At 40.7% G+C, this 11,333-nt stretch overlaps 1 protein-coding gene across 2 annotated transcripts; it reads left to right on the forward strand.

The window, feature by feature from the left end:
* The first annotated feature begins 157 nt into the window (after positions 1-157).
* Positions 158-8,999, forward strand: LOC139391847 (cilia- and flagella-associated protein 69-like). 2 transcript variants are annotated; one of them, XM_071139440.1, is made up of 23 exons: positions 158-1,331; positions 1,463-1,522; positions 1,649-1,714; positions 2,075-2,184; positions 2,270-2,346; positions 2,431-2,607; positions 2,730-2,882; positions 3,219-3,396; positions 3,561-3,684; positions 3,826-3,874; positions 4,033-4,154; positions 4,321-4,552; positions 4,830-4,994; positions 5,121-5,236; positions 5,694-5,812; positions 5,904-5,985; positions 6,082-6,274; positions 6,482-6,622; positions 7,374-7,450; positions 7,634-7,831; positions 7,956-8,042; positions 8,140-8,238; positions 8,606-8,999. In XM_071139440.1, the coding sequence occupies exons 1-23, from the start codon at positions 1,194-1,196 to the stop codon at positions 8,777-8,779; spliced, it is 2,937 nt and encodes a 978-aa protein (XP_070995541.1). In that variant the 5' UTR covers positions 158-1,193; the 3' UTR covers positions 8,780-8,999. The 2 variants fall into 2 exon arrangements, with proteins under 2 accessions (XP_070995541.1, XP_070995542.1); XM_071139441.1 differs by having other exon boundaries at positions 476-1,331; positions 2,431-2,529.
* Positions 9,000-11,333: the final 2,334 nt, after the last annotated feature.

Consider the following 11,333-nt stretch of genomic DNA (forward strand, 5'->3'; position numbering starts at 1 on the left):
CAGGTTCATTTTGTCTTTTTTCATTTATTTTTTTTGGTAGTTTGATCTTTTATTTTAACGCAAATGTTTTCTTTTTGCGGACGGATCCTTATTACCCACCTGCACAGTTGGTGGCCGACTGTACATTTGATTGTTACGCCATTATACCATAGAAGTAGAAGAAGAAGCTGCTCACTGGCTTGCAGTGGAAGAAGATGGAACGAGATGGATTTTGGCCGAGATTCTGCACATTTTCTCATCGATTAAACATTTGATCTCAATATAATCTGTTATAAACAGAGTGGACTAAGTTGTCGACTTTACCCTTTGCAAAATAAAATAAAAAACGCGTTGTTTAGAACGAGTGCAAAGGCGAATTGAGTTACTGCACAAGAGCACTTCACAAAGGAGGCGTTCCCTAATGGCAATATGCAGATGATGCCAAAACGCGCCAATAGGATCTCGCTAGCTCGTGCTTGCCCATTATGACTAATTTGTTCCCATTGGAAACGACAGGCTATGGTCAATATTGGTTTAGTTATACAAATCTTTGGTATTACCGGCTGGGCACATCAATCCTAGATGATAGTGCAGATCTAGCGGCTATACTATCGGCTTTAATATGAAAACACAGGGACATTATAGCACTGATAGAACAATGAGGTTTAGTTATAAAACATATTTAATGATTGTAATAGAGATTGCCAACATGAAGCTAACCTGCTGCCCAATTGATCATTAATCAGCTGTCCACAACTAACAGATGCGTGCAATTTGGATATATACGCACTAACCTGCATCTGTCAGCATGGCAGACTGTGCTCTTTTTCCGATTCAGAGTTTATTAATTTGTTTGAGACGATTGATAACAATTAATTCTTACAATCTGCCTTTGTTGTCGTTATTCTGTCAATGAAATAATGGCGAATGCTGTCACCAAAACCCCACTTCCGGTGTGTCAGAACGGGAAAAGTAGGCGTTTCGAGATGTGGTATTTTCTGTTTGTGGTAGTAGGGAGATAACCATAGTAACGGATACAAGCGCACATAGGTAGGTCTGAGGCCAACACAGAAGTCGGTGTTTTTGTGAGGCATCGACTGTAGTTATTTTCTTCCATGTATTTGTAATATTTGTTATGTCAACTAACTGAAACATTTCAGTTGTACACGCGGAACTCTGTAAAGCAGGTATTTTTTTGCACAAACGCGTTTGCAATGCTTGCATCGGAGGCTGCAATGACTAAAAGTTATTTGACAACTTCAACTGGATCGAAAGCCAAAGTGCATCGAAGAAAACATGCGATCCCAGTTATCAAACATATAGCAAAAGACAATGATCAAGAGAAACAGGAGGTAAGTTGTTTATATTTTTCTACTTTGACATGTTTTAAACTACTTTGTCATGCATTTCAAATAAAAGTTCACTTTGTCTTAGGAATCTGGATTCATGTGAATTTATCAAATGCGTTCATGTGTTTTTTCAGGTTCTCACTAAACCTATTGAACTCAGTCGTGTGATACATTTTCTTGAGGATCCTTTAGCAGTAAGTGGAAAATATTTGTCAACATAATCATTAAACTATTACTAGGTTAGTAACAAAATCATAAACTAAGCTATTAATTCAATGGAAATGCCAAATGTTAATCAAACATTTCTATCTCTGCTTCAGGCTACTTTGAAAGAGAGACAGATTTTTGCTTTGAAGAAAGTAGTGAAGAGATGTCAACAAGGCTTTGTATCCTTCTTACCTGACTTTTTCTGGATTTCATTGGGCTGATTGATTATTTTCTTGTTCAGAACTAATTGTTCCAGGGTGTAAACTCTTCTGACTCATATCCCCTAATGATGTTTTGGAAATAGATAAGCCTATGTTGTTAGGCAGTGTCATGTCCTCCGAGTACCAAATGTAGACACATTGAATTCCCTAGATCCCAATTACCAGCTAATTATTTTTGGGTTCAGCATTTTTATTGCCCAGAAATAATTATACTTATGAGATATTGTATGTCTCCATGGGGTATTTTTAGACACCATTATTTCCATAGTTAGGCTACTTCTTCATGTGCTTATTTGTCCTTAAAATTACATTTTCAAGCTTTTGAAAGAGCTGGCAGATGTTTTTAAGATTTTATATATCTGTGCTGAGAAGTCCAAAGATCATCCTGAATATACTTCAGTGCTATGTGACTTACTGAAGATTTGTCGGTAAGTTGTTGTTGCTTGTTTAATCGGTTATTCTTGCTTATTCAAACCAAATACAAGCTTACAGACTATAACTTGTATTACTTAGGCTTCCTTTTCTAAAGGAAAAGACCTCTGATGAAGTGACCTACGCACAGACTGTCAAAGAATCATTCTCTCAGATGGGTACGTAACGCATGCAGTACTGCTGTGGTCATACAAGCATCTATGGTCATCCAAAAGTGATACCAATTTATTTTATGTTTGCAGGGTTCCTGATGAGGGTGCCAAACGCTGAAGTGAGGAACCAAATCTGCCACTCTATTATATCCGTGTACAGCTCTGTGACATCAAAACACAGTGTGGATGGTATGGACAGTCTTTCAAAGCCTGCAGCTGCCTCAAAGCCAGCTGTTGCCTCTCACAGATTCTCTAAACAGTCAATGAGTGAGCCATTTTAAATGATATTGAGGTTGTGTTCGTTGTAAGACATTCACCTGTCTGAAATGGTGTACCACTTCATAGAAATATGCTTATTGTCTTCCGTTGTAATATCCTATTTCCTGTAGGACTCCACCCTACCAGCCTAGGCTACAGGGTGCAGCTGTTGGAGCAGAGTGGGCTGGCTGAGACTCTGGTCCTGTCCATGGCCCTCCTGGAGAACCAGCCTGCAGTCAAGCTCCAGGTCCTACAGACTCTTCAGATGCTCTCCAGCTCATCTGGTAAATAACAATTCAAACATGAATTGCTATAAAGGACTGGTGAATTAGTTTCTGTATGAATTAGTTTCTGTATGTTTCCCAACTGGCATAGTCTCAGAAATCCCAGACCTAGAGAAAGTCAGAACATTGGTTGTGTGGGACCCTATTTCCCTTTATAGTGCACTACTTTGGATTGGAGCCCTTCATCCTTCATCAGAGAAAGTAGCTCTTGAGATAATGTAGCTCTTTAAAGAAGGACCAATCATAGCAGTAACTTACAGTTTACCTCTGTCAATGTCAAGGAGTCATTCTCTATTTATTCCACCTCATACAGTCACATGTATGTTTTGTACACAGATGTGAACTGTAGCCTAATATTAAAGGCACAGGGGGCACAGCAGATCTGTTTCCATATGAATGAGCCAGACCCTTCAGGGCAAGTCCTGTTCCGCTCCTCGGAGATCCTATGGAACTTGCTGGAGAGAGGTTGCAAAGAGGAGGTTACAGCTCAATTGAGCAACATGGACTGTATTATGTATGTGACTTTTACCTACATTTTTAAGAGCTCATTCACATTCTGCATGAGTGAGTGCAATAAACAGTACTCACATTGAAAAAGTGTTTACAACCATTACAAATTAACTGTGTAATATGTGAAGGGAAATTAAGTACTAATGATTATTATCGTCTCAAACATAGGGCTCTGAAAGAGGCATTTTTGCACCAGCTGCTGAATGGCTTTCGACATTACGACTTCCAACTCAGGAATGATCTACTGGTGATCACAACTCTCATAGCTGAAAACCCCAAATCTCCACTCATTGTAAGCAAATTGTATTACTAAATCAAAGCAGGAAGTAAATCACAGGAATGTCATCAATTGTCAATAATCATACCACACTTCAAGCATCACATGTTATTGATATTTGTTTGCCTTCTCATCAGTGGTTGTCCTCATTTACAGGAGAGTTTATTTGCCAAGCAGCTCATTCTTTTTGTTACATTTCCAGAACGTAAGCCTCTTTTTTTGCCTCATATATATATATAAATGATGTGTTTGTAAGTAGTGATCATGTTTGATGCATTATAACATGTAACATATTTACTTTATCTTCCAAATGAAGTTGAATGGTCATGAACTATTTTGATATAATTTTTCTTTGTATCCAAGTCAAGAGTCACAACCCGTTGGTCCGCAACCTCAAGCTATCCTATAACAATGAAGATTTTGAGATGAAAAGGTTGCTACTAAATCTGGTTGTTGTCATGTCAAAAGACTTATCTGCTCTGCAGGTGAATGAGTATTTTACTTCCGTAATGTGAACGATCGATTAGCTGCATTATTTAATGTTAGTGTGCCATTGATAGTCTGAAAAACATTCCAGAGTACATACAAATTATTCATACTCTCTGATGTGTTATAAACTGTAACTTCATACATGATGTTTGTGTCTACCAGCTGTTCAAAGAGGGCCATGTTGTCCTGGCCCTGCTCCACCTAGTGAAGCCCACTGCTGCTCCTCCTGAAGGCCAGTCAGGGCCACGCAACTGGACCCCTGTCCAGCAGGAGGAGCTGCAACTGCAGGCTCTGGCCACTCTGGCCACCGTGGCTCCACTGATGCTGGATGACTATATGATCTGCCAGGGAAACACCTGCCTTCTGCTGCTGCTGGAGTGGTGCACTGAGCGAGGTGAGGAGAGGGGGCACCCTGGGAACTTACCACGAACTTGGACAGGAGTTGAACAGATGTAGTGGTGTGTAGACAACGTTTGTTGCAGATGGACTTCTCCAAAGCAATGTTCTTAATTTCATATATTGGCTTGTATGGTGGGAGTAATTCAGAGACTGGTACCTCACATTTGTTTGGCCACTTATGATGACTTAGCTATGAATTTAATGGAACTTGAAATTGGTCACTTAGTTTGATCTGCAACTATTGTTTGTATCACATTGTTTATGCCCAACAGATGCCTACTTTGGACAGGGCCATAGTTTCCATGGCACTGGAGGGAGGGGCAGTAAGAAGGCTCAGATGCGTTACTGTGTGAGGCTGCTGAGATCCATGGTGTCTCTAGGCAACGAAGCAATCAACCAGGACCTCTTTGATCAAGGAGCCATCAGCCAGCTGCTTGGTAATGACAGGCGTTACCTCCCCTTTTGGAATATTACAGCTATTATGGATATTTGGATTTTGATTCCAAATGCAAGCTTCTCAAAGTATCTGTGTTTTTCCATAATATTGAGCACAACTTTCCCAGTGATCATTATGCAGATGGAGGGGAGTCCTGAGGAGGAGGACGTTATTACCTTGGAGATCAAGGCTGACATTCAGCTGATCCTGTCAGCACTCTGCGAGAACAATCCACACAGAAAGGTAAAACTAAGGTCAAGAACCTTGATTACAGCGAGGACTGTGAAGAGACACACAGAAAGGTACAGACACACGCATACGTGCACAAGCGCTAGCACACGCACTCTACACACACATACATTGTAATATTGTTGTATGGTGGTATTATACATTTTGTATTATAGATATGTAGTGGTGTAATAATGTTATATGATATATTGTTTTATATTTTGTTTTATATGTTATGTAAGTGCCTTAGTGTGTTTGGACCCCAGGAAGAATAGCTGCTGCCTTGGCAGCAGGTATTGGGGATCCCTAATATATACAAATACAGCATCTTCAAAGAGGATATTGGAGAATTATGTGTTACTCACCCTCGTAACAGCAGTTAAAAAGCCTCAATGCACTATGATGTTTTCGCTTTCATTGAATTTAAATGGAGACTAAAATGGGTTTAACTCCATGCTATTATATGCCTCAGGAATTGTTTGGATCGGAGGGAGTTGAGATGACGGTGCATTTCCTCAAGATGAGCACTGAGAAGTTCTACAGTGGCCTGGGACACAACAAACTCATCCTCTCCACCGTGGATTGTGTCTGGTCAGTTCACTTACCAATACATCAGTTTACTTCTTCCATCTGTGACTCTTGTACTGTATGTTCTTATTTGTGGGCTGTTGTTTTACTGTAGGTCCTGTATCGTTGGATGCTACACCACAGAAGATGTGTTTTTGGAAAAAGAAGGCATTTTCCTTCTGCTTGACTTGCTTCATGTAAGTACACTATCTGGTGTGGCATCCTTAGGTGTAGCTCAAGCAGTACTTTTTCTGCTGCACCATGTTGAATTTCTGAACCCATCTTACCTGCAGTCGAGCCCTAGGAACATGCAGAACGTGGTCCTTGGAACCCTGCTGGAGCTGTGTGACAACCCCAAGACGATGTCTCACATCCTGGCCTGGCGAGGGCAGAAGAGCCTGACCACCCCGGGGCTACTCTTACAGCTCTGGAGGCAGGAAGAGGCAGAGCTGGGGGTGAGCAGAGACCTCTATGGAAGGATCTCAGGTGGGTCCATGGTATCATTCAAATTAAGTGGGATTACTGCTGTTAACAATCACACAAGGACAGTGAAATGCTATGCAGTGAGGTCAATACTCTTTGAATAATACAGTAAATGTTGCCTCTGTTTCATAATGGAGCTACAGTAACATCCTACTACTAAAACTACTAAAGCTAGAACTTTTTCTTCTTTTTTTTCTGTTTTATGGCTAGATCCCAAGAAGCCTATTCTGTGTTATTACCAAGAGGAGGAGGATTCCCAGGTATCACTGCCTGCTAACAGGCCTAGTGCTGCAGTGATGGATGTGTCTGAGAACCTTCGCTCCAAGATCTACTCTGTCTTCTGTAAACTTGGTAAAGGACAATTGACTACTATTTTCAAGGGACAGATTAAATCAAATCAAACTTTATTTGTCACATGTTGCCGAATACAACATGTGTAGACCTTACCGTGAAATGCTTACTTAAAAGCCCTTAACCAACAGTGCAGTTCAAGAAGAGTTAATTAAGAAAATATTTACCAAATAAACTAATGTAAAAAGTAACACAATAAAATAACAATAATGAGGCTATATACAGGGGTACTGAGTCAGTATGCGGGGGGGTACAGGTTAGTCGAGGTAATTTGTACAGGTAGGGGTGAGGGGTGTGCATAGATAATAAATAGTGAGTAGCAGCAGTGTACAAAACAAATGGAGAGAGGGGGGTGTCAATGTAAATAGTCCGGTGGCCATTTGATTAATTGTTCAGCAGTCTTATGGCTTGGGGTAGAAGCTGTTAAGGAGCCTTTTGGTCTTAGACTTGGCACTCCGGTACCACTTGCCGTGCGGTAGCAGAATAAACAGTCTATGACTTGGGTGACTGGAGTCACTGACAATTTTTTGGGCTTTCCTCTGACACCGCCTAGTATACAGGTCCTGGATGGCAGGAAACTTGGCACCAGTGATGTACTGGGCTGTACGCAGTACCCTCTGTAGCACCTTACCGATGCCGAGCAGTTGCCATACCAACACCCTGAAATTTTGAAATGAACACAAGTGTATGCTTTACAGTAATGTGTGTTTGTGAGTTGTTTCCTTGGGTAAAATAATGCTTCTGATTCCAGGTTTTGAAGCCCTGCCTGGATTGTCAACGGAAGATTATATCACCCTAAGCATTGTCACCAGATATCTGGACTTTAAGGTGAACATTTGTGTCCTCTCTTAGCCTATCCTAGAATGTACATTTATAACAGGTCAGTCACACACAAATAAGCTTGATATGATATCCGTATCAGTCAGAACAGTGTCAAACTGACAAAGAAAAAAAGACCATGTCAAATCATGAAGAAAAACAGTTTTTTTGAACGGTAAGCTATCTCAATAGGTTGGCGAGGTGTGGGAGGAGATCTCCAAAGAGTTGAGTCTGGAGGGAGTGAGACCAGTCACCCCTGACGAAGAGGCCCTGGATACCATTGCTAAGATGACAGAGGACACAGCCAGGAGAGTCATCACACAGCAGAGCAGCATGCTGGAGCAACGGGACAAGGAGGACGTCATTGAGGAGAAACGCATGTATACAGAGGTGTGCGTGCGTGCCCGTGCCCGTGACATTATATCAGCTGGGGTCAAATGGCCCCAATGTGTGTAAGGGCTCTAAAATAATTAAGGTCTGACTAAGTTATTCTGTTTATTTCTTAATTTCACAGATACGTTCCAACTGGAAACAGCAGGAGCTTACAGCCCAGTCTTGGGAGCATTTTGTGGCAAAGACATCAAACTACAAGATTTTAAAGGTTGTCCTATGTCCGCCTCAAGCAATTAATCTTTCTTTGAAAGTGCTATTTGTAGGGAAGACTTTGTGATTGATTACTTTATCAATTTCTATTTCAGGAGACAAAAGAGCATCAGGAGAGATCTATTGACTCTTCCAGACCTAAACCAAAGGAAGCTATATTCCATCCTACACAGATTCATGGCTTACAAATTACAGTAAGTCATTGTGATGCAGATATTGTACTGTACTATATTGATAATTATAAACTGGGTGCTTCAAGCCCTGAATGCTGATTGGCTAAAAGCCGTGGTATATCAAAGGTATAACACTGGTATGACAAAACGTTTATTTTTACTGCTCTAATTACATTGGTAACCCGTTTATAATAGCAATAAGGCACCTCGGGGGTTTGTGGTATATTGCCAATATACCACGACCTACGACACTCCGCATTGCATCTTGTCTTAAGAACAGCCCTTAGCCGTGCTATATTGGCCATATACCATGACCCCCTGTTTCCATGCTTAATTTGTTGCTCTGATTTCCCCACCGCCTTAAAACAATTGTGTGTGTGTGTTTCAGAAATTCTGTGGGCGGGTGATGACTGTAGAGAGCACTCCAGCCCACCTGACAGGAGGGCCCCTGGCCAATACAGAGCTGGCACTGGAGAGGGTGCCCATCCAGGGTGGAGCCCTGAGGAAACTCCCCACTGCCACTGAGGACCCAGAGTATTTCAACACAGTATCAGTCAAATAAATACCCCACCTCCTCTTATAGCTTTGCTCAGTGTTTGTTCACTATTTACTACAGGTCTCCATGTACAATTTGGTGTGTTCGCTTCAGAGTGAACATACAGACAGGAATTCATCAATCCAGCATGAACAACCAAAATTAGACTACTAGTATCTACTAGGAACAGATATTAATGGATGGATTAAACAGATTTGAAATTAATTAAAATTGTGCTGCAACTGAATTTTGTCATTGTGCCTAGGACTGATTTTTTTTGTGTGTGGAATTTATCAATATTTAAATATTGATGTAGCAATCGACAGAATTCACAATCATTTGTGAGGACATCACCTCATTTTGACCTTCAGTGCACAAGGTGTTTCATTTGTGATGTCAGAGATACTTTTTATGATGAATATTCTACTTCCTCACATGTTTCGTGATGGTATAAACTATTTTGTGATGTGATTAGCAGTTTACATCAAGACCAGTATGTTACCAGCATCTGCTTTTGGCAATAATGTTTCAATTTACTGAGTGTGCAGGCTGACGGATGAAGTCATTTAGGAGGCCACAATCAGCATCCTGTAGTCTACCTCCCCCTCCAAATTGACTGCCTTTTGTGGCCAAACTGAACATGACTACACATGTTTGTATTCTGCAGACTATAGACAAAGACCCATACTAAACAAGGCAACTAGTGTGTCAAGATGGGGAAGATGGCGCTTTCCTGCTTTCCTTTGGTTTGAAAATATTGTTTCCATAAAGGAAATGTCTTTGGTTGTGCTGTGGTCAGGCCACTAGTTCTGGATGTGTTGGATGAAGATACATTTTTTTCCCCACATAATGAAAGGTTATATACCACTTTCCAGTACACGACACACTGACGTCATGCACAGATGCGTGTGACTTTTGGCGGCAGTGAGAAAGCCTTTGCCATCATACTCCCATTCAACAAAGCCTAGATTTATGTTTTTATTACTTCTGAACAAAATCACTTTCTGGGGTTGTCATACGCTTACAATAATGTTTTGATTCTTGCTTGAACAGTCGCAAAGATTATATTTGGTTGTGATCTTTGCAAAATAACTATTTTGGATGCAGCAGTTGTTAGCTATAATGCTAACGCTCATTGATTATAGGCTGTAGCAAAAGCCAAAGAGACATTTTACTGGTTGAAGTGTTTAAAAAATATATATAATGCAGTTGATTTGCGATGATGACATAAACATTATATTAAGCATGACATTTATACAAGCCTTAAAATCAAATTATAATTCAAAAATAGTGTGAAATGCACCCACAAGCAACATGTAAATAGAGCCTTTTTTTGCTGGAGTACTATAAGAACTCCTCCTTGTCCTGCCACCAACTTGCGCATCACCATCTTGCAGCTATGTTTGCAAACACAGAAAGAGGTCTAACGGGGCGCTGTGCTGAAGCCATCGCACTCTCCCACCGTTGTAAAAAATATTTTGGAAGCTATATAAATGCATTTACTAATACATGTAATTTGGTCCTTGAAACATTTAATTTAAATACTGTCGAATTCCATTCATTCCTATGGAGGACTGCTCCAACTGGGGAGTACCAATATGTTGGTGACTTCAAAGCCTCTCAATGGCAATTAAATAGCATCAGCAATCCAGGGTTTATATACATCATTGAGCAAGTTGATTTTGTCCAACCACACCAGACACGATCAGGACACGCAGGTTTAAATATCAAAACAAACTCTGAACCAATTATATTAATTTGGGGACAGGTCAAAAAACATTAAACATTTACGGTCATTTAGCTAGCTAGCTTGCTGTTGCTAGCTAATTTGTCCTGGGATATAAACATTGGGTTGTTATTTTACCTGAAATGCACAAGGTCCTCTACTCCGACAATTAATCCACAGATAAAACAGTAAACCAAGTTTGTTTCTAATCTCTCCTCCTTCAGGCTTCTTCTTATTTGGACTTTATATGGCGGTTGGCAACCAACTTTAAGGTGCATTCCCACAACCACCTGGACTGGAGTGTGGACCTCAGTTCATCTTTCAATCACTCACATGGGCATATGCTCCTAAAAACCAATGATAAGATGCCACGTGGGTATATACTCCTAAAAAGCAATGAGGAGATGGGAGAGGCAGGACTTACAGTGCTTCGAGCATCACAAATATGACAAAGTTCTATTTTAGCGCATGGCTACGCATGCTTGTTGACGCTCGCAAGCAGTGTGGGTGCAATGATTGAATAAACATGTATGTGACATTTATTTTGCACCACTCTCACACGCGACCGAGTGGTGTGGTCAGTATGTAACATTAGAACCAAGCCTTCAGACAATAATTTGAACATATACAATGCAAGAAGTCTTCCAGAAATGTCAGATATGTTCTCATAATTAGAAGTCATTATAATGACTTCCTGCTGGGATCATTGACTGCTTCTTACAGTGGATGCTATTGGAAAGGGTCCTGTTTTGGTGAGTCCGAAGTGTTACATAACACCCCTGCAGCGTGTTAACACACATGTTTCTTCAAGCGTGGACCATGCTGCACAGAAGCACACTCCCCTCTCCTCATCCT

The sequence above is a fragment of the Oncorhynchus clarkii genome, chromosome 32 (genome assembly GCF_045791955.1).
Source record: "Oncorhynchus clarkii lewisi isolate Uvic-CL-2024 chromosome 32, UVic_Ocla_1.0, whole genome shotgun sequence".
Lineage (NCBI taxonomy): Eukaryota > Metazoa > Chordata > Actinopteri > Salmoniformes > Salmonidae > Oncorhynchus > Oncorhynchus clarkii.

What these genes read in the sequence shown, in the direction of transcription:
- LOC139391847 (XM_071139440.1), top strand. Translation starts at nt 1,194, where the DNA reads ATGCTTGCATCGGAGGCTGCAATGACTAAAAGTTATTTGACAACTTCA. An exon ending in ATTCTCTAAACAGTCAATGA is followed by an intron (nt 2,608 to 2,729) that starts GTGAGCCATTTT and finishes TATTTCCTGTAG; the next exon opens with GACTCCACCCTACCAGCCTA. An exon ending in TTCATGGCTTACAAATTACA is followed by an intron (nt 8,239 to 8,605) that starts GTAAGTCATTGT and finishes TGTGTGTTTCAG; the next exon opens with AAATTCTGTGGGCGGGTGAT.